This window comes from Neolamprologus brichardi, chromosome 17, assembly GCF_056152115.1.
Source record: "Neolamprologus brichardi isolate AB-2024 chromosome 17, ASM5615211v1, whole genome shotgun sequence".
Classification (NCBI taxonomy): domain Eukaryota; kingdom Metazoa; phylum Chordata; class Actinopteri; order Cichliformes; family Cichlidae; genus Neolamprologus; species Neolamprologus brichardi.
In genome coordinates this window covers 10200247-10226554 of record NC_142120.1, presented here as the reverse complement: position 1 = coordinate 10226554, position 26308 = coordinate 10200247, and the positions used below count along the sequence as shown (strand labels likewise).

At 42.6% G+C, this 26308-nt stretch overlaps 1 protein-coding gene across 1 annotated transcript; it reads right to left on the bottom strand.

The window, feature by feature from the left end:
* Window positions 1-2699: 2699 nt before the first annotated feature.
* On the bottom strand, window positions 2700-25668 carry LOC102796906 (uncharacterized). The gene is made up of 24 exons (XM_087830703.1): window positions 25387-25668; window positions 24246-24448; window positions 24059-24163; window positions 22783-22878; window positions 18187-18297; window positions 17371-17494; window positions 16244-16700; window positions 14571-14638; window positions 14238-14481; window positions 13966-14132; window positions 11233-11455; window positions 10995-11143; window positions 8855-8946; window positions 8553-8710; window positions 8333-8478; window positions 6832-7084; window positions 6628-6743; window positions 6318-6549; window positions 6092-6225; window positions 5741-5990; window positions 5338-5468; window positions 4911-5163; window positions 4637-4743; window positions 2700-3419 (listed from the first exon to the last, which is right to left on the bottom strand). Exons 1-24 carry the CDS (start codon window positions 25424-25426, stop codon window positions 3412-3414), a joined length of 3867 nt encoding a protein of 1288 aa, XP_087686829.1. The 5' UTR covers window positions 25427-25668; the 3' UTR covers window positions 2700-3411.
* Between the last annotated feature and the right edge of the window lie 640 nt (window positions 25669-26308).

Below are 26308 nucleotides of genomic sequence, written 5' to 3'. Positions count from 1 at the left end.
CTTACTGCCTCTCTTCGTGTTGTGTGTCTTTAGTCTTTAGTCGAGCAACCAGGCGTGTGCCCTCGAGCGCCCCTCCAGTTTTGTTCCAGGGTTGGGCCTGGGCAGAATAAAGTCGTCCTTTGATCTCCTCTGCATCAGGATTTACCGAGAGTTAAGAAAGTTGAGAACTTCTGCTATGCAGAGGAGATCAAACTGACATAACAAGAGCATTATAACCTGAAACAGCCAGACATCATTGTCTTTCAGTTCCTCATAAACTGGTCATCTGTTCCTGCAGTCATGAGGGGCTGGCTAGCTCTGGTTCTTGGCTTTGCCTCTGAACAGGAGAAATACAGTGAAGGGAATCTTCAAGCACAAAAAAACTATTGTCGCGAGCCCATGTGCAGTGCTTCTGGCATTAACAGAGATGTTAATGTCACACTGTGAGGGAAGCGCCACTATACTTTTTATTTCCTTGATGAAGGGTTTCCAGCTGAAGCCTGAGGTCTATGAGAAATATGAAAGTAAAGACTTTAGACAAATGGAGGGGATCCACATGGGCAAACCGCTGCCATCCAACAGCCAGATCAAAGTGGGTTAGAAGAAGGGGGGTGGACCCAGTTAGCATCTTGGTATTTAAGATTTACTCAAATGGTTGCTTTTTAAATCTCTCTCTTGTTCCTTTATCATTTTTGTCTCTACATGCATTTCTTATGTTCTTGTTGTTGTTTTGTTTTTTGTCCATCTTCCTTTTGGTTTTATGACACTTGAGTCTATGACATGAAATAGCAGGGCCACACTAAAAGGGCTCAATGTTCTCTTAGATCATGGTGAGGGAAACTGAAGTGTTTTACAATGTATCCAATTGTTATGGAGATATTTCAGATTTTACCCCCCCCAAATGTGACACATTAATGACATCAGCGAAAACAAAAGTCATCAAAATTTCGGTTATAGTCAGAATAATATGAAACAGGGTCAGTGAACCTGGAACCGAGGGTGTAAGTGACATGTGTGTTAGTGTGTGCAAAGTGGACATAGCAGTGTGGTGGGTGATGTGGCACTGCTCAGCACTTGTGTGTATATATAAATGTGTTCTTGAACGCAGTGACACCCTCAGCATAGGTCCTCCCTCAGCAGATTCCAGCCAGCCTGTCTCTGTTTCTACCAAAGACGGACACACACACACACACACACACACACACACACACACACACACACACACACACACACACACACACACACACTGCATTGACTACCATTCATTTCACTACTGTGTCTATGGTTATGATCTCTGCTTTCCTAAACTTACCTCAATGATAAACTCTCCAACCCCTTCCCTCACTTCAAGCTAATTGTTCATACTAAAGCTGTAATTGTTTTGATGGGGACTTGCTTTTTGTCCACAAAAGAGAGGTAAGTGTGACATTGCAAACAGAGTTATGTCCTCAGAACATAAGTAATACACACACACACACACACACACTGGCAGGCAGCCAGACAGTGGTGGTTGGACGCTCTGTCAGATTTAGACATGTAATTACTGTCCTGACTCTTGAGAGCTGTGTATTTGTGTGTGTAAGTGTTTGCTTCTCAGTCTGTGTGAACTGACCTATTTCAACGCACTATAGGAGTTTTACATGAAGCACATTTGTGGCAGTGACAGACCTGTATAGTTTCCTTGCTTGCATATTCATACAGACTAACACCGCAGAATACTTTCAGTAATACAAGAATGATCAGACAGGAAAACACTGAAAACAAAGATGAGATTAAAGCATGCAATCATAAATGTGTATTTTTGAGTTTGTTTTTTATTTTTCTCAAATTCAGCACTGAAAAACCCACTAAATTGGCTTCAAAATACACTTGAAAATCAATTTTAATTACTGGAAGGAGATTTCTGTTGTCCACTGGCGCCGTCAAGTGGGCAACACGAGCAAGCTACAAATCACGTTGCTTGGTGCTTTAAGCAATCAGATGACCACGATAACATGACACGATAGCATGTGGTGGCATGTGCGACCCTAAAATGATCTCTTGCCACCCCTAGTGCCACCCTAGTTTTTTATATGACAATGAAAATTGTGTTTATTGAATGAAGATAGCATTAACACTTTGAGCCTAGCTACAGTTAAAACTGAATATATCACCCCCCCAATTAACAAATGGTTCAAGCCCATAGCGCCGACCGGCTTCACTTTTTGTTTTCAGTAGCAACCGATACCTATGATTGTGTCAGAGCACATTTTAAATCAACACCATGGGCATTTCAGATTTCACTCTGGTGATTTCAGAAGCTGACATAGCCACGAGCTGCAGCCACTCTCTATTCCAGCTTGTGTTGAACGTTCAGACTTCAAAGTATACACTAGTTTTAAAATTTTAATGACTGGCTACTAAATCCACAGTTATGATAAGTATATATATATATATATATATATATATATATATATATATATATATATATGACTGGTTTTTATTGCTTGGAGTAAGCCTGTCTGTTATTTTTGTGCTGTGCTTAAGTACAATATGACAAAACTAAAGAATTGATGGTCAAATATAAACATAATTTCTAATATAATTCCTGTTAAACAACCACCTAACAAACAGGATTTTCCACGAGTTCTTAGGGATCTAATAAAATATTCAACGACCATCCGAGCTGAAAAATCAGCAGGAGAAATGAAAAAAACAACTCCACAACGACATGTCTCATGTTTCTTTTAATGGATATGAAAAAACCCTTCTACATGTACTTCAGTAAGGTCGAAGTGTTAACATATTTAAAGTGTAAAACTTTGGAATATACATGTAAATAATTTAAATAAATAAAATTCTGGACAACATTAACTCCTACTGAGTACTTAAGAGCTCAACTTTCACTACACAGACTTTAAAAAACAAGTGTAAATACACAAGATTTCAGAAGTGAGACATAAATTAAGGGCAAACAGTGAGGCTATAACAAAAGCCTCACTTGTATTTTCTTCTGTTTTTTGTTGTTGTTGTTGTTGTTGTGCTTCGATTCACTCACTTTAACTTCAAGTACAAAATAATAAATTTACTAGGAAAACATGTTTTTGGAGGTTCAGAGCATTTTGGGTGAATTCAAATGGGTCAAAGATTCATTTCTGTCCCTCGAACCCTGAGTATCACTGTTTTTGTTCCATGGCTATGTTAAATAATAAGACACTCAAGCTGAGGGACACACACACACACACACACACACACACACACTGAATTGCTACCTGAAGTAGGTCTTTGTGTCTGCAGAAGGTAACAGAGGGAAATGTACATTTGAGTGAGACAGGACAGACCCTCTTTTGTCATGTAAACAAACACAGCAGTAAAGATCGGTTTCTTGTTCTTGCTCTGGATGTTCCTCTTTGTCCCTCTGCTGCTGCTGCGTCATCTTCACCGTGGATGATTTCATGCCTCTGGATCAGAGAGGAACATTTTAGATATTAAACTGAGGCTGACAAATATCCCAGTTAACAAGTTTCCAAAAGAAGAACGTGTCAATGAGCTGGTTTGCTGCTCTAAGAAGTAAATCCTCTGTGTACTGTTTTAAATTAACTCACTAACGCTCTTATTATTCTCATGTTCATGAGTTAAGTAGTTAAACACAGCCAGAGGAGACTGGGAACAGGTGACGTTGGCAGTCCTGCACTACAAGAATGCTGTTGATCTTATATTTAGTAAATTCATGAATGAACACTTTTCTCAAAATGTGGAGCTACAGTTAGGATCAAAAGTTTTTGGACAAAGACACAGTTTTTGTAGTTTTGCCTCTGCACACTACCGGAGTGGATTTTAAATAAATCAGGATGTGATTGATGTGCAGACCTTCAGCTTTAATTCCTTGGGTTTTACAAAAAGATTTCATCAACTATTTAGAAGATGTAGCCATATTCATGCACAGAGGCCTAACAATAATGGAACAAGCAGCCGACAAGGAGGTGAACCTTGTTTCTTCATTGCTTCGTTAAAAACCAAGAAGATAACCAGAACCTTCATTTGGTAACTATTTACTGGAACTCTTAGTGAGGTCCAAAGTTGTAAGTAAAAGTGAAGGAAGCCAAAGTAAAATAAACCGATCAGAGAGAGACAGGGGAGAAGATTCAGGAGTGCCCAAATCAAAATTCTGGTGCATTGACTGAAGGCAGAGAGAGACCCATAAACAAGGCCTGGGAGGCAGCCTTTGGTGAGGTCTCTGAGATTTCAGAGACTCACTAACTGCAAAGGAATTTCATCAAAGTATGAAAAAGAAATCCTCGTATTTAAAATTATGTTAGTTTATTTCATTCATTTTGAGCCTCTGAAAACAGGTGACAGTTAAAGTTTGAACCTCATAGACATCTTTATTATTTCGCTTAAATTGCACTGTGGTGGTAATACAGAGGCAAAACTACAAACACTGCCTCACTGTCTCAATACTTATGGACAAAGTCCTTAATTGATCAATGAAGCAATATCTGTGCAACATCTAGATTTACAAAAGCAAAAACAATAATGAAGTTTAAACACTGGAAACAGGAAACAGACTTATAACTTGTTTCCATCGGTGCAAAAATTAAGTAAACCCCACAAACAGTATGCGTTTTTAAAGCTGCTGTATCTGTGCTAAAATAACAGATGCCTTTGTCAGACTTACCTATGACTTCAGCTGTATCGTCAGCCAGTGGGTCTGAGTTTATTATGTACTTGTTGCCAAATATCTGCACCAGCTTCTCAAAAAACTTGCATTCTTGTTTCTCTCCTCTGAAAACACGACACAGAACATCAGGACTGATGAGAAGACAAAAAGCAACAATCTGAGAACTCTGAGGTGTGAATATGCTCAGAAGACAAAAACACGTTTACATTATGGATGATCCCACCACCTCACGGTGCCCTGTAACCTCTCAACAATGAACTGCTGAGCTTACTTTCTGCCTTCTAGGAAGTGCCTGAAATTAGCCCTCAGCCTCTTTATCCTGGACTGACATTGTTCAGGAGTGCGCAGGTAGCCCTGGCTGGTCATGACCTGAGAGATCTGGAGGAAGATCTGTTTGTTTTTGGCGCTGCCCTTTAAGTTCTCCTGGATCTCCTCGCTCCCCCAAATGTCCAGTAGGGCCTCGGTCTCTCCGTCGCTCCAGGGCAGCTTAGTGCTGTCGGGCACCCACTGGTTACCTGAGGGGACTGTGAGAAAAGAAACATAGATTTTTGTTCTCATGCATTGCCACACTTCTCTTAGCACCCAGTCGTATGGTTTCTCTAGCTCCACAAAGAAACAGTGACCTTCTCTATACTCCTTCATCAACACTTTCAAAGCACACACACACACACACTGTGACATACTCCATATAGTTACACCTTTTTTTGGGCCCAGTTCGAGCATGTAGTCATCTGGCTCATCTGCAGCCGACGTGTCTGCGGCCACGTTGTCGACTTTCAGTTCCTTCCTGAAGATTTTTTCCATCTCATTGAAGAATTTAAACTCTCCCCTACATTTGTAAAACAAACTCACAGTTAAAACCAGAACTCTAATTACAGTTTTTATGGTAATTACTGTAAACGACAACGAGCATCTTTATGCTCTGTTAAGTTCTTTCTTGAAATCTTTTGAGATCTTCGGGATGATTGTCATGACTTCACATGGACCTTCACCCGTGATCGTGTCAAATGTAAACATTTTAAAAGCAAAAGCAATACTAAAACCAATAAACATCTAAACAAGTTTAGAATAAGTGAGAATCAAAGTCTCGTCGTTACTGACTTTTCATGGAGGAAGCCATATTTAAGACGCTTAATGCGGGTGTAGCACTGCTCCGAGGTCCTTATAAATCCTTGGTTGTTCATCTTCTCTGAGATGTAGTCGAACACGTGTCGGTTCTTCAGGCAGCCCTTCAGAGTGAGCTGGACGCCGTCCTCACCCCAGATCTCCAGCAGTGTGCGAGTCTCCTGATCCGACCAGGGCATCTTTCGGCTCAGGTCGACCAGGAGGCGGCTGGTCGAGGGCTGCTCATCTAAAACGAGGAAACGCCTTTATTATTGTGTTCATCTTTGGCAGTTTAGTTCATATACGCACAGTAACCCTGTGTATTACTGACTGGCTGTGTAAACCCACATAAGACAGGCTCATTGTCCATCAAAGGTTGTAAGGTGGCATCGGTACTGTCCACAGGGGCAAACATAGACTCGTCGCCAAGCACCGGAGCAAGGAGGTTGAAGTATCGGAACGCCGTGGGCCGCCCTCCATTTCTGGAAAACATAAATCCACGGTCAGCTGGCGACAACATTCGAGCCTGGATCATCTCAAAAAGCATAAAGCATGCATTGTTGTTGTTTTTTACCTGCGGCTGTTGCAGTAACGCCTGTAAGTCTTCTTCAACCTTTTAATCCGGGAGTGGCACTGCTCCGCTGTCCTCAGGTAGCCTATTGCGGCCATTTTCTCAGATATCTCGGCGAATATGTGACTATTGCGGACGCATATTTTCAGGCCATGCTGCACATCATCTGCGGCCCACACCTCGATGAGAGCAACCGTCTCCTGCTCTGTCCACGTTGTGTTCAAACCATCGGCACCTGCTGCAGGCAGACACGCATGTAAGATATCTGACTTGTGGCTGATTTTTAATCTAATGCAGAGCGCGTGTTCTGTACCTGAATCCTGCTCCTCTTGTTCATCCCTTTCATCATACTCATCAAGAGAAACCGCCTCCTGTCCCAGTATTTGTTCCAGTTGGCTGTAGAACTTGTAATCAACTTTTCTTCCAGATCTAGCGAGAACGAAAACGGCAGTTACGGAGGCATCGCTCACAGAGAGGGATACGAAAACAGGTAAACCGATGGAAAGACTGAGCTCACTTCTTCCTTTCGTAGCACTGTCGAAAGTTGTTCCTCAGAGACTTCACCTTCCAGCGGCACTGCTCCGAGGATTTCGAAAAACCGAGGTCCTGCATTCTTTCGGAAATGTCTGCGTAAACGTGGCCGTTGTGGACGAAACCCCTCAGGGCCTTCTGGAGATCTTCTTCGCCCCAGATATCGACAAGTACCAGGGTCTCCTCGTCTGTCCAAGAGCTGGTTGCTGGCTTCTCAGCTGACATGTTGATTTCTGGGTCTTGTGATTGAGACACAGAAATTTAACATGAGTATAAAACATCCAAAAATGGGAAAAATGGGATTAGGAATACTTTTTTAACTTATGTGTTGAATTCATTTTTACTTTCACTTCACTTTAGTCTAAAGTCGACATAATCGTCCGCACATACAGTACATGGTAAATAGTAAATGGCCTGTATTTGTATTGCGCTTTACTAGTCCCTAAGGACCCCAAAGCGCTTTACACAACCAGTCATCCACCCATTCACACACTGGTGATGGCAAGCTACATTGTAGCCACAGCCACCCTGGGGCGCACTGACAGAGGCGAGGCTACCGGACACTGGCGCCACCGGGCCCTCTGACCACCACCAGTAGGCAACGGGTGAAGTGTCTTGCCCAAGGACACAACGACCGAGACTGTCCAAGCCGGGGCTCGAACCGGCAACCTTCCGATTACAAGGCGAACTCCCAACTCTTGAGCCATGTTCGCCCCATGGCTTAAATCATGTAGTTACATAATTATTAACTACATAATAATATTTTTTAAGGCCAATTAGCATGGGTCTAGTATTACATAGGGACCTCTGGTGATTTGTTATACACTAATTGGATTGAAGAAGTTGTTATTGATCTTACCCCTGTGTGAATCCAGCAGTTTTGGTCTGTGTAAAATAAAAACTGAACACAAAGGTTCTGTGATGATAGTGGCTGCATGCTAATCGGTATTTAAGTGATTTTTGTGCAATTTTTTGTTGCTTATTTCATTCTCAAGAGTTATTTAGGCTTTTATGGAGATTTTTGGGTGCAAATTCAGCAGGCTTATGTTCTATGCAGTCTGGAGAAAACAAAGGAGAAAACAGGTGGAGAACAAGGAGCCTGCAGTGCAAAAACTGAGCCTGCGGTGCATGAGGTGTTTACGCTTTCCTTTCCTTTCTCACATGCAGCATGCAGGAGGAGATACTCTGTGTCAGACAAGCTCTGGTTTCTGGAAATTTTATGTTTCGCTAAGGCGAGGGTGTCATCTGTGTGTGCAGGAGGTAGGAGACGTGATTCACACTCACTTGCAGTGTATCGAAAAGGCATTCGCCTGCAAGATTCTCACATCGCATGGACTTTGTACCAGGAACTTGGCAAATTAAAGCCCATTCATAATAGATATGAATAGGTCTTAAGAAGTTCGGAGCTGTGGTGCATGAAAAAGCATTAAAACAATCTTCCATTCTGAGTTAACATTGAGGGGGTGGGTAGAAGACAGAAATTTTACCTCTTTCTGTTACCGATTCACTGTTGGAGTCTTCTGATATTTCGATGGAGTCCGTTACCATGGTAGACGACGTTGATGGCTGCTTATCCAAAATTTGTTCCAGCAGATCATAGAATTTAAAGTCGACTCTGTCAGTCCCAGATGAGCTAGAGGCAGTAAGACAGGTGCGTTAAAACAAAGTCACTCCAACAGTGCAGGACTCCAGACGTGCAGTTTTTACCTCATGTTTTCTCGACACTGGCGATAGTTCCCCTTCAGGCGTTTGATCCTCGTGTGGCACTGCTCGGGGCTGCGGGAGTAGCCGTTAGCGGCAAGCTTCTCTGAAATTTCAGTGAAAATGTGACCGTTGTGTGGGTAGCGTCTAAGGCACTGCTGGACCTGAAGGAAGGTAGGATTCCGTGTAAAAGTAGTAAAGTGAAGTAATACGGAATGAAGCAGCAATGAAGTGAGATTATCGGGAAATTTATGGACATTTCCGAAACATTTTTTGGGGAGTGCATGGATTGTGACATTGTGCTTTACCTGTGGGTCTCCCCAGATCTCCAGAAGGATGATCGTCTCTTTGTCTGACCAAGGGACTTTCCTCCTGTCCTCCTGAATTTCCACAGCAGACTCTGAAGAGGCAGAAATAAAAAAGGAAACACATCAATACACAATCCCTTATTTCACTTTTTTTTTTTTTTTAGATAACTATAATACCATACAAAAGTCTTGAGCTACCTCTCATTTCTTTACATTTTGCTCAGAAGATTGGAACAGCGATTTATTGAAATGTGAAAATATAAATTGAAATACACCATAGAAGCCACGAGCTTCTTTATTCTTCATGACTTTCAGATACTGTTCATCTGATGTAGATAGTTTTTACATTCACCACTTCTTCTTTTGTCCTTCACTTGTCCTCTTTCCTCATTTTTTAAAAAGAAAACACTGCAAACCATGCTAAGTTTTCAGCAAAAGGCTCTTTGAGAATCACCTTGTAGGTGCAAAAATACTACTTTATATCTGTCAAACTATCTTATGGCATTTTTCATAGAATCAACTACAAAAAAGGTAGCAAATGATACCTTTTGCAACACACTGCTAGTAACAAAGTGCCCAAAGATATCATTCATGTTTTATTATATTTATTCTTTTGCTAAGTTGTCTGTTATGTGTTGATACTGTACTGGTTCATCCTGCAAGAAGATAGATGTTGTCTTATGGTTGAATGATTCGTAGGTCAGTGTTAAGTAGCTTTCATTTCTCTGAAAACAATAAGATACAAGAACTGCATTAAAAATGAGTGAAAAAGCTTCAATGCTCAAAGAAAAACTATGAAAGACCTTGAGAACTATTGTTTAAGAACACTTGGAAAATAAGGAAATGATGAGTGGCTCAAGGCTTTGACACAGCACTGTGGTTTACATCGATTCTGCTGCCATGTACTCTACTGATGGATTATGTGAAAGAAAAGATTACATTATGTTATAGTGAGATGATTATGATCTGAAGGCAGATATCCATTCTGTATATCTCAGTCAGTTAGTTATAAACAACACAAAAGTTTATGCTGTTAAATATAATTTCTGGTTTTCAAATTGAACCACAAATAAAGAAAACAGTTACTAAATACAACAAACTGACAACAGAAATAATAATAAATATACACAAAGTCGTGGAAGAAGTGTGGGTGCAAAATTTAGATAAACAAGCATTCACTTCTAACTTTAGATTTCTGTTACATGTCCACAGCGCCCCCCAGAGGACAAAATCAGAAAGTACAAAAACAAATGGTGATTTTTATAACGTGGAGCTTTGCTCATGTATCTTGTACTTCCCTACATTTAACTGCCTCGACGTAGTACTTCATCTGGCTCGTGATCACAATTGTAATGTGGGAAGCAGAGAAAGAAAGGAGGCTCACAAACAGTGAAATCCACTACAAATTAATCTAGTTTTACTAAAACCTTACCAACACTCACTGAAGAGTAGTGATTGTCATTGGCTGTCAAAGGAGCTTGCAAAGAAAAGCGTCTGGACTTCTTTAAGTTACTTGAAGACTTCTTCAGTTCTAAGGTCAAATGGTGGAGAGTCCCAGATATAAACCTAGTGGGAGTTTCCCCCCACAGAGGGACAAAAGGACCCCCTGATGATCCTCTAATCGCCTGAGCCAAGGTGTGGAACTGGGTGTGGGTCCCAATCAGCCAGAGTTTCAGGTGAGTTCATTGTGAAACCTGGCCCCACCTTATCATGCGAATTCCTGAGGTCAGATGGCCCAGGGTGTGAGTGGGCGTTAAGGCGTCTGGGAAGGGATCTCAAAACTGGATTATAGATGGCAGAGAGTTGGTGTCTGCCATCTATAATCCAGTTTTGAGATCCCTTCCCAGACTTTAAGGTGTCGCAGATAAATACAACAAAATAAAACTAGTACCAGTACTGAAAAAAAGAAGATTTATTCATAACACACGTGAAAAGACCCAGGAAAACCGAGTTAACGATAAAAACGATAAAAAAATAACGCTGAAAACCGATAAAAACCCTGAAAACCATGCATTTCACACCTGAGCCTCAACTCTCGCGGCCCGGTACCAAACGACTCACGGACCGGTACCGGTCCGAGGCCCGGGGGTTGGGGACCGCTGATCTAAACGGTCGTCCTGAGCAGAGAAACTGAGCTTACCCATGTCTGGATGAGTGTAGGCAGGAAAGTCGCGTTCTTCGGGCTCTCCTGGTATTTCTTCCGGCTGTGGAACTGAAGGGAAGTCTTTCACTAGAATTCTTCCCAGCTCGTTGTAAAACTTGCACTGAACTTGCTCCTGTCCTTTCAGGCTACAGTGCAGGGACAACAAAAGAGCAGAGATATTAGCTCTACAAATCGAAAACTTTTCTTTTACTCTTTCCACTCCGAGCACGCATACTTGTTTTGGTAGCACTGCCTGAAGTTCGATTTCAGCCTTTTTAACCTCGTCTGGCACTGCTCTGGCGTCCGGGAGAAACCCTGTGTGGCCATTTTGTTGGATATGATGGAAAAAATGTGCCCGGTTCTGTGCATTCCCCTCAGCTCCTGCTGCATCTTATCTTCACCCCATGTGTTGATCAGGGCCAAGGTCTCCAAGTCTGTCCAGGGAACGCTTCTCGTTCCTAAAATAACAAATCACAGGATTTTGTCAGAAGTATTAATTCCATTTTGAGCAAAACAATACTGTGTCCAAAAAAATGGACACATCTCTACGTATGATGTGGACAAAAGTACTGGACCACCTCCACATTGCACCTGCAGGGGCTACCCATTTATGGAAACCCAAGCCATGAAGCTCCCATACACAGTTCCTGTGCTGATGTTAGAGAACGTTTGGACTATGCAGACATTAAGTTAGCAGAGTATGGGCGACTATTATGGACTCAGCACTCAACAACCCCACTCTGTTACCTCACATGCTCTGCCAATTTGTGGTTGATTTGCTACTGTTAATAAATGCTTTCACTTTGAAATAATACCACTAATAGCTGAGTGTGGAATATCTAGGAGGGAAGAAATTTCAACAAAGGCAACAGAGGCATCCTATTACACCATCACGCTTGAATTACGTAATATTAATGGAAACCCAAGCCGTCCCTTCCTTACTCCCCATGCTGCTGCCATCCTTGTCCATAGTCTTATTGCGTCCCGTATCGATTACGTTCCTCTAATTTGGTCTCCCTAAAAGGTCCCTTCATAAACTCCAACTTCTTCAAAATTCTGCAGCTCGGGTCTTGGCTCATATTACCCCAGTTCTTCAGCAGCTTCACTGGTTATCCATAGACGCCAGGATAAATCTTACTTCTGAATCCATAAATCTCCTCCTTCCTATTTGTGTGACCTGCTTCAGATCACCACTGTTTCCCACCCTCTCAGATCCTCATCTGCTATTCATCTTACTGTCCCGTCTGCACGTCTTATCACTGTGGGGAACAGAGCCTTCAGTCGCTCTGCTCCTCGCCTCTGGAACTCTCTTCCTCCAGCCATAAGAAATATAGACTCCCTTCGTGTATTTAAGTCAAAGCTCAAAACACATCTGTTCAAACTGGCTTATTTGCTTTAGTGCTGATTTTATCCGTTGTCAAGTTCTGTTTTGCAATTTTCAAGAGTTCAAGTTCAAGTTCAACAAAGCCTTTATTTGTCACTTGCAAGTTGCCTTGCAGCGAAATGGGACCCCCCCGACCTTACATACACAACACAGACATCACATGGGGAGACAGGTTGGAGACCGGTAGTGTTACGGAAAAACAGTGAAATGTACAATACAATGGGCAAGTCACAAAGAGCACATAAATGTCCACATCACAACATCACGAAGCACGTGACAAGCAACAGGGGTGAGAAGTAAGCCGATGCAGACACAGCCATCCTGCCCTGCCGCTATCTTTCCGGCGCTGGGCCCAGACCGGCCGTCCGACTCGACCTTGGAGATAAGCGTACGAGGGCGTTTGGAACGAAGAGTCTAAACACAGTTTGTTATCAGGGGAGAAACCAGCCTTGAGACCACAGCCGGCGCCGATATGGTAGCCGCATGAAATAATGGTGGTGTTCTTGCTTTAGTGTGAACCACTGCATGACAATTTTACAGTCGGTCTAATGTCCATTACCGGTTCCTCACCATTCCCGTTGGAGAGCCGTGAGCCTCTCCGCGATGTTGTCAGAGTACTCACAGCACCCGCAAGCTTCTCCGAGTTAAACTTAAGTACGAGCTTGCTCCATCGTTGCAGTCAAGATAGCGGGCAGCCTTGTGGGGATTTGAACAGCTGTTTCCGCTTTCTTTATTCTTCGATAAGCTGGGGCCAAGCCAGGGCCGATCAGCAAGAACCCTGTTATCATGGTTACAGAAAAGTAGATGTCTTCAATGGGCTCTCCTGAACCCAGGCTTCTCATCAAGAAGAGGGTGTCAATTGCATTCAGGGACCAGTTGATCAAATCCATAATTCCTCTTTTAGGTTTTAGAGAACAGACTGTGAGAGGGTAGAGGGAGAGAAGCAGACAAGACTAGACAGAAACATGAGAAAGCCAAGCAGGAAAGATAAGGGTAGGGAGAAAGTGCGACCGCCTTCGTCAAGAGCCAGAGAAGTGAACTTATTTGATGTATTTTATGACTATTGCTCCATTTATTAATTTTGTTCTTTTGTAAGGTGACCTTGGGTTTCTTGAAGGCGCCCTTGAGTAAAATGTATTATTATTATTATTGTTATTGAATTCTTTGAGCTCTTTAGATCAACCCACTCTTTCACAAATGTTTGCAATGGCAGCCTGCACGGCTTTGTGCATGATTTTATACCACTGTAGCAATGAGACTTAAAACATCTGGATTCAAAGACTGGACGGACACACAGCATTACGAGTCAGAGGAAAAATAGTAAATTTCGTTTTAAATAGTATATTTAAGACTCTTTCAGAGTATGGTGGAATTAAAAAATGGCTTTTTCTGAGTTTTTTTTTTTTTTACATTTAACTGTATCTGTTTACTTCCTTTTTATCTGCACTGGCAAAAATTCTGTAATCCTTAGCATTTCTTTCAGATGCAAAATTGTATGAAGCCTTAAAAGACAGAAAAGCTGTTCATGTCACTAACAATTGTGCTGCAAGAGTTCAACTTAAGTACAAATATGTGACCTCCTACCAATTTCCAGATGGCCCGTTTGTCCGACAAACTGCAAGTCATCATCACCGTCTCGGGACTCGTCTTCATCGATAATTTCCTCAACGTCGTAGGTGATCTCAGGAACGGCCAAGGAAGCCGACGAGCCGAGGACCTGATCGAGCTGCGTGTAAAATTTATGCTCCAGCCTGGAGTTCCCTCCGGCGACAGATCAGGGAGAAAACAACAGGATCAGTGAACATATCTGACAAACGTCAGCGAGAGCTTCAAAATCTGTGTCGTTAAATGCCCACTTGTTCTGACGGAAGCACTTCTTCAGTCGTTTGATCCTCGTCTGGCACTGCTCCACTGTCCTCATGTAGCCCCTCTCTGCCATCTTTTGTGCAATTTGGGTGAATATGTGGCGGTTTTTCAAGCAGCCCTTCAGAGCTCGCTGCACAGAGTCCTTCCCCCAGATGTCGAGAAGATGGAGCGTCTCCTCATCCGACCAGGGAACCTTTGTGTCCATTACAACTGGAAAAGAGCCCTCCTGAGAGTCTGAAATGAAACACGAAGACTCAGTTAAAGCTATGCTTAGAAATACAAAACCATATATTAGATTGAGACCATGTATAAACTGCACACACCTGTATAATCTCCCCATATGGAGATGAGAGGAGATTCACCTGAATTCTCATCATCCACTGAGGACTCCCTGCAAAGGTTAAAAAACTACGATTGGAGTTGCTCGCTTACAAACCGTTTTCTCATCAAATGTAATGATTTATTTAACGCTGTCCTAGCTGAAATGCAGAAGGAGGGTGTAAAAAATGAATTGCACTCTATGATTCAACCACCATTACCAACAACACTGTGTGACTTTATCAATGTTTCATATTACTGTGGAGGAATTTTGGACCACTCTTTTTTTTTATAGCTTTGCTGCAGTTCATTCATTTATGCACAGCTTTCTGTGAAAAGAAATGAAACAAAAAACATGCCTAAAACATCACCTCGCCACCACCGTGCTTGACAACTCGAATGAGGGAAGATTAGTAAGTGTCCTGAACGTTTTCCACTAATAATAATCTTCCTCACTTTAAATCGATGGCTTCAAATTGTTTGGAAATTCCTTTATTACCCTTTGCAGGTTGACAGCTAGCTGCTATTCTTCTCTAAGATCACTGCTGATGATCAGTTATTTAAGTGCATTTGATGAGCAGCAACTGGATGCTACTGACCCAAGCAAGTGGTAAAGGTGTACAGTGCTCCCTCGCTATAACGCGGTTCACCTTTTCACGGTCTCGCTGTTGTTGTTGTTTTTTTTTTACAGCGCATTGTGTTCCGCGTCCTGATCGGCTGTAGACCACTGTCTCCTGTACAGTACAGAATGTGTTCAGGTTGTCAAATGTACAGAAATCTTCGATCGCTAGCAGTGTGACTCTGAAGTGCTGTACTGTTTGTAAGTTTTCTCCCCAACACAATGTCGACGAAACGTTTTGCACCGTCAAAGGCACCTGCAGTAGCACCCAAAACGCAGAGGAAGATGCTAACCATCGCACAAAAAGTTGGACTTCTGGACATGCTAAAGGAAGGTAGAAGTTTTCGGACCATAAGGCACACCGAATTATAAGGAGCATTAAGCGAAACAAAACAGTCAGATAAACTTTACTCAACTCATTCTTCTTGCTTCCTCCACTTCCGTAACATTGATTCATTAATGTTGAATTCTCTGGCAGCTGCTCTATTCCCATGTTCTGGCCCTGAAAACAGGGTTTGATCTTTGGTTTCATTTTATAACACTGGACTTATTTTTCTACGAAGGTTTGAACTTTGAGAGCGTGAAAATGTTCATGCCTGTCCGAGAAAAGCGTATAAAGTGTGTAGTGAGGGGTTTTTACAGCCTTAAAAGATCTATAATAATTAGAAAAAATAAAGTTGGCCCCTTCGTGGACTTCACCTAACGCTGGTTATTTTTAGAACGCAACTACCGCGATAAACAAGGGATCGCTGTACTTATTTTTTTTACACACTGCTTATTCTTCTAGTTTGGCTCTTTTTTTTGTTAAATAAATAATGACTCTATATTAGTATTCACGCTCTCTGCAGTGTAGACATCTGCTGAAAATTTAATAGGAAATCATTTACGTCCTGGGGAGAGATTTCAGTCTGAACCAAACATTAAAGGCGGACCAGCAGACCTACATCCTAGCATGACTTTGATCAAACAGATAAAGTTATGGATAGACGCAAACATGTGATGCCGACCGTTCGTTAGCAACGAATGAATAAAACATATATTAACATATGGAAACCTTACAAGAAAGCTGAAGCCTCCTGCTGCTTTGTGGGAACGTCCACACCTCCGCTCAGCTTCCTCTTCCTGAGAATGCGAGCCGCCCTCAAGCTTTGGTTGTTCTCACTGGCTTCTGAATCCGTGTCTGCAGTCTCGTTGGATGTAGTGAGGTCTATGGTTTCGTCGCATGGCAGTGTGCTAATTATGTTTTGTACTTTCCTCTCCTGAGAAACGTTTCCAGCTCTAGCCTGCAGCTGCCAACTGCCAGAGTCCCTCGTCTCCCTCGGTCCTTGCCTGATCGGCTCAGAGCTCCTCCTCGACTTCTCCGTGCTGCTTGCGTTGACGGGAGCGCTGAGAAGTCCTTTGTGGTCCGAGTCTTTGAGAGCAGGTGAGCGGGAGGCTGTTTCCATGACAGTTTTGGTCCCAGGAGGCAGTGACAGGGAGGTGAGGATGCAGTCATCCATGGGTAATAATCTGGGATCTACAATTAAGCGTTTAGACCGTTATTAAAGCTCTGGTTCAACTTAAACACAAATAAAAAAGCTGTCAGACACTCCAACTGACATAAACAGAATCTGTCTGTTTAGGCATTTCTTTGTGATCTCTTTTTGCTCTACTTTTCTCTCCTGGCTTTCCCTCCCCAACAGCTGATGGCGACAGATGGCTGTCCTCTCGGGGCCTGGTTCTGCCGGAGGTTTCTTCCTGTTGAAGAGAAGTTTTTTCTCTCCATTGTTGTCAAATGCTTGCTCACAAAGGGACTGGACGTCTCTCTATAATAGTGTAAAGCCTTTACTGCAGACTCTAAAGCGCCTTGAGAATAACTACGTCTTGCATAAATAAAACTGAATGACACAAACTCCAGTGAGCTTGTTTTTTATGACAAGGCTTTGGGATTCATAATTTAGGAAGTACGGGGAATTAAGTAGCAAAATTAATGGCGAGAAAAACATAGCACTCCTGTGACAGCACTCGCACAACAAGAGTTCAAAGTAAGCATGAATATTTTACCTGTAAATAACATTTTCAATTTATGAATCTCAGAACGCCCTCGCGCCACATTTCCAGTGCCGCTGAGCTACGAGCCTTTCTCTCAACGCGTTTCAGGACACGGTGAAGTGCAATTATCTCCCACCAGTGCGCGCCCGCAGTACCTTTCTCTTTAAAATGGCCGAGGTTTCTGTGGTGTTCAAGTACAGCCTTCATGTCCTCCGGGGGGAAAAGGGTTTGCAAACAGTCGTCTAGGAATGACGGAGTGTCTCTGAGCAAGGCGGCCAACTGAAAGAAAAATCAAGGTATTATTTTTTAGTAATTCTGCAATTATTTATTATATTAGTTAAATTACTTGTTTATACAGCCAAAACGATCTATATCATAGAATTAAATAGAGAATTTAAATTCATTTGAAGAGACTTAATGCTAGAATATGCGATCCATGTAATTAAATATAGCTGATGTGAACACGTGTATTTCTAATACTCTGGACTGCTTCTAATTTAGCTTTGCTCTAGTGTTTCTCTCTAGTGGCTCAGTACTAAAAAGGGAATGAGCCTTTTGGGAGGCCCTGGTGAGCGTGCACCCTGTTAACCCTCCTTTCTCCACAGCGGTACAGACAGCTGAGGCCCAGGAGCGAGTCTTTGTGCTCCAGTCAGCCTTTAATGGCTGTTCAGTTTGGAAACGTGCCAGTGGAGACAGATAAGGTGCACTGTGTTAATATGATGCACAACTACAACAGATTTAAAAGAAGAAGAAGAAACATGCAAAACTAATCAACAATAAATTTACACGTTCACGTGATGCTGTCTCCACAGTAGCGCTAAATGTCTCTTAATGTAATTCCAATCTGGACATGTTAACATTTATACAGTTAAGCGGGATAGACAAAACAGAGCTGAAGTGTCATGTAACAATCATTATCAGGCAACAGGCTAGTGACGCCTGGCACGGATGAGCACAAAGATACACGGCACCTGTGTGAAGTCTGGGACGGGCAGCAGCTCCTCCAGTCTGGATATGAACTCCCACACCAGCATCTCTAGTGCTGCGTCGTACTTTGAGCCAAAATATACCGGGAAGATTTCCTGCAAGTGAGAAAGAAAGGCACAGAATGATTAAGAGCCTAAGTCACCAATAGACGGACCACAGAAAACAATTGATGGGTGGCTGGATAGACTACACATTTTCATTATTTTTTAATTGAAACTTCTCAAAAGCTTTTTTTTGGTGTAATTTTTCAATGCAAACTCAAAACTTGAAATGAGTAAAGAACATTTCATTCGTATTTTATTATTAAAATACCATCCATAATAAACATTGTTGAAATTTGTGCTTTTATTTGATTGATTGATTGATTGATTGATAATACTTTATTCATCCCGAGGGAAATTGAGTTAAGGCTGCCAGTCGTGCCAGCGCCATCTTACCCTTCCGACCATACATACATTACACAAACATCACATGGGGTAGGCAGGTCAGAGAGGTATAACAATGGAAAATGCACAACATGAGCAAAGACAAGAAGAAAAAATAACTCCCCCCCAGACTGAGCTCCAACAGGGAGATCAGTTTGAGAACAGAAAAAAACATCTCAGCACATGAATCCGCACATCTCACAACGTAGAAGACGTAAGCTTTGAAGGCGTTTGGAGGGGGTGGGAAAGTGTCCCTTCACCCAGTTAGGCAAAAGTCAACAGTCCTCGGTCGACGCGGGTGGCCTTGAAAGAGGAGGGAGAAAGTCACAACACGGTCTTGTTATCTAAGGGAGAATTGTTATTCCTGTCAGTTTTTGCCTTGAGCATCCAGCTGGCGCCAGGGGGCCGCATGAGATGAAGATGGTAGCTGTTTTGGTTAGTGCGAACAAACTGCTTCCAATTTTACAGTTGTCTAATGTCCGTCACTGGTCACAGGTCTTTTGTTGGAGAGCTGTGAGCCTCTCCACGATGTTATCCATCCATACCGAGATGTTATCCAGTTTGCTCATAGAGCATGAGTGTTTACGACAGCCGTGAGCCTCTCCGAGATGTTGTCAGATGTTGTCGGTCGGTCTCAGTACTCACAGCAGCCGCAAGCGTCTCCAAGATGTCATCCGTGCTGCATCTGATGAGCCCATTCTGAGAAGCCACAGCTCGCTCCATCGTTCCAATCAACATAGCGGGCAGCCTTGTGGGGATTTGAACAGCCGTTTACGCTTTCTTTATTCTTCGATAAGCCAGGGCCAAGCCAGGGCCAAGCCAGGGCCAAGCCAGGGCCAAGCCAGGGCCAAGCCAGGGCCAAGCCAGGGCCAAGCCAGGGCCAAGCCAGGGCCAAGCCAGGGCCAAGCCAGGGCCAAGCCAGGGCCGATCAGCAAGAACCCTGTTATCATGGTTCCGAAAAGGTGTCTTCAATGTCTTGTCACGGGCTCTCCCGAACTCAGGCTTCTCGTCGAGATGAGGGTGTCAATTGCATTTAGGGACCAGTTGATCAAATCCATAATTCTTCTTTAGGTTTTTAGAGAACAAGTCTGGGAGACTCTCTTAGGGTTAGAGAATAAGCGAGACTTTACAAAAGACGTGAGAAGCCAAGCAGGAAAGATAAGGGAGAGGGAGAAAGTGTGACCGCCTCCGTCCAGAGCCAAGAAGCTCCTGACACCAAATTGTAAACTATATACAGATACTGTTACAAATATTAGGTTACTTCAAAATATATTGCATTTAGTTATAATGACTTTATTCAACTTTGTTTGAGGAACTTTTCTCTAACTGGACTTCCTTAAATTTTAACTGAATGCCCTTGGTTAAGAGGGTTAAGAGAGGTACAGCTATAAAGGGGTGCTGTCAGGAAACATTAGGGCTGTTCATATAACGATATATATCGGATGACAATATAAAAACGTCTATCGGTTCATTTTACAGCGATCATTTGTTTCGTGGTGTCGCAAAATAAACTGTTTAGGGCAATATTTTTTCATTGTTTTGATGGTCACTGTAGTGGCTATATTATTTTTCTTAAAGTTCTCTCTTTCTCTTATATGTAATATAGCCACACTACAGACGGACAAGCGCCTGTTTTTATGCGTTGTCGTTAGCAACAATGACGGTAACAGCATCGCGTGTCCGCTTGTTTATGTTCCACATAAACCTTTCACAATAAAGCTCAAGATCCTGTTGAGACTTTTCAAAATAAACTGAATCACGTGAAAGAGCAGATTATTTACGGATGAGTAGTAAAAAAGAGCCGCCAGGTGCTAAAAAATAAACCTTAGACTCAAACGTTAGAACAGGCTTTTCCCCGCAGCACGCCGTGTAATAAATACTCACAAAGAAAACGGCGGCTGTTACAACTTATGTCTAAAAATGTATAGTTTCATGCATCGGTTAAAACACTCGACTCCAGCTACATCTGGAAACACTTCCCGCAAGTCGAGCTGCCCGAGAGTCACCGAATTTACAGAAAATGTTACATTTTTGTGATTTATATCGTTATCGGATAGAATTCTTATATCGGGATATGAGATTTTGGTCATGTCGCACAGCCCTAGGAAACATTATCCAGATTCAACAGTGATAATACAGCAGGATGTGATTTTGAGGGTTTTTTTTTTAATCGTTTCCCTGATATGCAGGTGTAACTTATATAAATATTGATAGCTCATTTATACCAAGCGTCTCAGCACAAATGAGTCAGCACAACTATACTAAACCTTCCGACCTGGCTCACACATTCTGAAACATTATAAATGTGTTTCCCCCACTATGACATAACAGGCATTATTCCAAACTTAGAGCTGTCTTCTTATTTATCATCTGTGCCTTATGTTATAGAGACCCGTAATTAAAGCACCTCCTGATGCATATACAGCCTCATCTCTTTCGTGGATTTCACGTGCTGACATGTCTAACATCAGTCAACTTTGCAGTTGTACCACATCCCAAAGGTGTCTGGAGAGGCCACTGAACTCACTGTGATGTCTCATAAAGCCACTTTAAGGCCACTTTTACTTGACGTAGCCATTGGAAAATGTAAAGTTGTTGCCGCCTCCATCTCATAGTGATATTTAAACCATGATTAACCTTTTAAAACCCCAGGGACTTTCTGAGGCTCCTGCTTGAAAATGTCACGCCCAAAATGATTTGATTAGTTCTCTACAATTACAAACTCTGTGTAAACCATCTTGATATGAAAATAAAGCTTACACTTGTGAGAATTACTTTTAGGTGTAACCATCACAGCAAATGCCATTGTGTCAAAGGTACTGAGAATGGAACAAAGAAAAGTATGAAGAAGTCTTTCCTGGACTCATTTTTTGTGTCTCTTATAGCACATAACCCCTGTGAAAATCTGTTGCAGTAGACCAAAAACTAAAGAAAGCCATGAATCAGCGTATAGACAAAGATGGACGCTGCTGAAGTGACACGGAGCAAAGTTACAGAGGTTTTATTGGAAGCATAGCTAAGCTTTTCGCAATTTGGCACCATCTACGAAAACTTAAATTTCTTAGGTGTTGAATAGAAGAAATTAGGCTTTTATTGTCAGAGGTCTTTTCTGCAAAACAAAGAAATAAAAACACGGACAGCCGCAAAGCGTGGTGTGTATTGCATCTGTGTGTAAACAAGCGAATAAGACAAAATAGCGATTCATGATGGGAAGCTGCTCTCGAAGCACACTGGGAGATGGAAGTGTGCGGCAGGAGCGGTTTTATCGTGGTGGAATTTTTAGAAGCAAGGGAGCAAAGGTAATTGTGTGTTTAGTTTAGTGTGGTAAATCTTGTTTGGAGTGTGATGAAACTTGGAGTTTTGGAAGCTGTGAGATCTGCAGAGACGTTGCTTGTCCGCGTACATGCTGGCAGGTGACTCGACACTTTGCGTTTACGTCTTTTCATGCCATCTTTGATTGTTTGTCGTTTAAGCTGTGTTTGGCAGTCATAGAAATAATTTTGGGAGCTTTTAGCTGAGATTCTGAAGTTTCTGTCGATACCACACATGTCTACATTTAAACAACAGACCAGGCGGCACAGCCTGTGAAACCAGATGTTCCGCCTGTGTCCCCAGGAATTAGAGTTCAACAAGTTAAAGGACCAAAAATATCTGGGTGCTGGTGAGTAATCTAGAACCAGTACTATACATTTCTGATCAAAAAAGCCACAAAAGCCACAAACTGAGAGGCATCATAACAGCTTCATACCAGCACCGGTGTCCTAATGGTTCAAGAGAGGCAAAAATGTGCCAAGAAACCATCCCCATATGACTACACCGCTACCAGCAGCCTGTACAGTTGACACACTTTTGATGCCAAATTGTAACTCTACCATCTGTGTTCCTCAGCAGAAACCAAGACACATCAGACCAGGCTACACCCTCCCCCACCCCCAATCTTCAGCAGCTCAGTTTTGGTGAGTCCACTTCAGCCTCACATTTCTGGTGTTGGCTGACAAAAGTGGATCCTCATTTAGTCTTTTGATGCTGTACTCCATCTACCCTCAAGGTTGGGCATGATGTGAATTCTGAGATGACTCTGAGAGTGTTATCAGAGTTACTGAAGTCTTCCTGAAAGCTTGAATGTGTCTGGTTTGTCTCTGCAAGATGTCTCACCTGGAAAAAGTATTTTCTTTCAGAGGGATCCTCCAGTAACGAATGCACCAGCTCCACAAAGTTCACCTCCGATTCCTCCACGTGGTTGATGGTTACCTGATATAAACACACACACGGAAAAAAAAAGAGGAATATATTCTTACAGCTTGTGAAGATCAGAAGTCCAGTATCTCAAATAGTTAAAATACTTCCTAAAATACATCTCAAAACTATTTCCTGTGGATTTAAACGCTAAGTAGGATCCTAGTCGAGGTTCCTTTACCACATCAGTGGCACTGCTGAGGTGACATTGAAGCCCAGGTTGCTTTGAAAGCAGCCTTCAGTTCGTCTGTATTTTTGGGTCGGGTGTTTCTCACCTTCCTCTTCCGCTAATAGATTCTCTGCGGGGTTCCCGTCAGCCAAGTTATCTGACCAATCAAGTACAGGAATAACATAGTTTGCAAACCATGTAATAGTCACAGTAGGCAGTGGGTAAGTCCTGCTGAAAAAGTAGATTGGCATGAGCTTCACAGCAGGTGAACGCAGACATGCTGTAACATCACCAACCAACACCAGCGGATGAATTGGCACCCTGATATCCTCACAGGCAGCAGGAACTTCACACAACACTTCAAACATTTTAGATTTTGTGACTCTCCACTCTTTCCTCTAAGATCTTGATTTCCAGATGAAATGCCCGGGAAATAATACGGACACCGACCCCAGTCCGCTCTTTCCTCAAATTCTTTGAATCAACTTTTACTGACAATCCTCTCAAAGCTGCGCCCTGTTGTCCATGCACAGTTTCCCACCGCACTATTCCCTTCCAGCAAACTTTCAGTTAATGTGCTTCGATACAGAACTCTGAGAACAGGCAGCCTTTTCAGCAGTGACCTTCTGTGGATTAACCTCCTTGTGAAGGGTGTCGATGATCGTCATCTGGACAACTGTCAAGTCAGCAGAGTGAACTGGTATTTATACTGATTTATAATCAATTCTTTTAAAATATGGCCATAATTATCTAAACAAACACAATTATTTTACTACGTATAATGAATCTTGAATATATGAAAGTTTTATTTTAATTAAATAGCAACCCCCCCCCAAAAACATTTAAATGACATTATATATTTTTTAAGATGTACCAGTATAATAACTCACTCTAGTTTTACTTAATGAGGAAAAAAAACCCCAAACAAATAAAGGAGGACTTTTCACTGCATATCAGGTATGTACTATGTCAACCTAGCGCTCAGCTTTTACACAGCTGTGCATTTTCCTGCTAAAGTTCACTTACGTGGTGATCCTTGGCAGTACTGACAGGGGCTTTTATTCTGTCCAGATGTGGCTGAATGATCTGCATATCCACTGGATGCTCCCCTCGACACATCTCCAGAACCAGCTGGTTAAACACAAAAATCAGATATTTTTAAATAACAACTTTAGCTTCCTCTCAGTATGACCAAAACGTAAACACTACTGACCCTGGCCCTGAGTCCCAGGATGAGCTGAGCCCTCTGACTGTAGCTCATCAGCTCTGGGACCAGCTCCGTCACCATGGTAACAAACTCTTCCAGCATCCCGTAGTGATCCACGAGTCCCTGCTGCACAACTCGCCACACTCCAGCTGATAAAAGCTGCAAGGGTGGGGCCAGGAGCCGAAGATAACGGAGGGGAAGGTCATTACCTGAAGAGGAGGAGAGAAGAAGTAAAACCACAACAGAGACAAATGTCTTATTGTTTTGTTACAGGCCTACAACACTGCCTGTCCTACAGCAGCAGCGATTTATATCAAGATGGCTTCACACTTTGTGAGAACTTCTTAGGTAATCAGCAAGCAGGTCAAGCTTTACAGAAGATTTTAGAAAGCTTTTTCATTCCTTTTCTTATCTGAATGTCCGCCTCGCAATGATCTTTCGCTCCTAACTTTCAAGAAAGTCCCTAAATCACATCTGTTATGTTGAATTTCTTTGTGATGTGAGCCTGTCTGCCTGAAAAGAGGAAGTAATCTCAGTAAATCCGCTTAGAAAGACAAAAAACAAAATCAAAACAAAAGGGAAACTACCTCAGAATAAGTGCAAACAAGCTGCGACAGCCTTTCTTTGAGGATCCTGAGTGAACAGCATCCACCTGACGCTTTATATGCTGGCACAGGAAGCATAAGTTAATTTGACGTGTAGTGGCAAAGTGCTGCGTAAAATAATGACATGACAGCGCTGCTCCGAGGTGCATTGACAGCGGCATCCATCAAACTCCCCCACAAACTCACAACACGGATTACACGACTTATTGCTGACCTTTATAATGCAGGATGCACAAGCTATTGGATTTCTGGCAGAGGTAATACGGCTAGTAAGTAAAAAATAATGCTCTGATAGCACAGATGTTTAGCCCAAACCACTGACAGAGTGAAGGAAAACAACCTTCACTTTCTAATGAGATCAACTGTGGATTAAGTGAGTCCTTCTCCAAATACTGCAGGAATATCAACAGAGAACAGAAGCAGGCAATCGCCGTTATCGTTGAGGTCACTGTAAAAATCATTGTTACCAACACAAAGATCGGGGATCATATAAGATAAGATACCGTGATTTTTTTTCCCCCTGTTTATTCTGATACACGCACCTCGGTTGCTTCCACTTTCAGCTCCGCGTTTTATTTCCATTTCGCAGCTGACAGAAAAAAATGGCCAGTTGTCCCCCTCGGGTTGTAGCTATCGGGAAAAAAATGTATGTATAAAGCCTAATGAATGAATTCTGCAAATGTTTGATTAATAAAATGACCATCTGCGATCGCCAAGCAGCAAAATACGAGCGCAGTGTTGTTGGAGGTATGAACGTTCTCTAGGTTTTACTCGGTACTGGGAGGAAAAGGCAGAACAAAGGTTTCTGGTCTCATCCGCCTCAGTCCAGATCACGGCAAGCCCTCTTTCCTGGTTGGTTGATGAAGACCGGATCGACCAGGAAATTTTGATTTCATAACACTAGATGGCGCCAGACCGCCATCAGGTCCGACCAGGTTTTCCTCTGGCTCAGTGTTGTGTTTGTTTCTATGGAGGGATGCTGTCAGGGCCGTAACCAGAGCGTAGACTTTACTGAGGCCCGCAATTTCTACTGCTGGATAGCATGTAAGCCTATTCGCCTATAACTGATCACATGGCTGATCACAGTTTCATGCTCATCTCTGCCTGTCTGAACAACTCCACGTTTCCCCTCTCTGTTTTCAGATCAGCTGCACTGACTTCTCATATTCTTCAAGCTGCTGGACCCCCTGCAGCTTGCTTACCAGGAGAAGGTGGGTGTGGAAGATGCCGTTCCTTTTGTGCTGCACATCTGGTGCTGTGAGGATCACGTGTTTTCTATTTCAACAATATCCAACCACTCCTACTGAGAGACAAACTGACTGAGATGGAGTGGACCCAGACCTCTTCTGAAACAGTGACCAGCACAGGACACAGTGTGCTCTCCTGCCTCTTTCACCTTGTACTCTTCAGACCTCAAATACAAATCACAGTCATGGAGAAGGTTCAGATGGGCAAAGAAATGTC

Coding starts and splice junctions, on each gene's coding strand:
- LOC102796906 (XM_087830703.1), bottom strand. CDS start 25,426: ATGGAAATAAAACGCGGAGCTGAAAGTGGAAGCAACCGAG. Junction 6,550..6,627: donor ACAAGAGGAGCAGGATTCAG/GTACAGAACACG, acceptor TGCCTGCAGCAG/GTGCCGATGGTTTGAACACA. Junction 5,164..5,337: donor CGAACTGGGCCCAAAAAAAG/GTGTAACTATAT, acceptor CTTTTCTCACAG/TCCCCTCAGGTAACCAGTGG.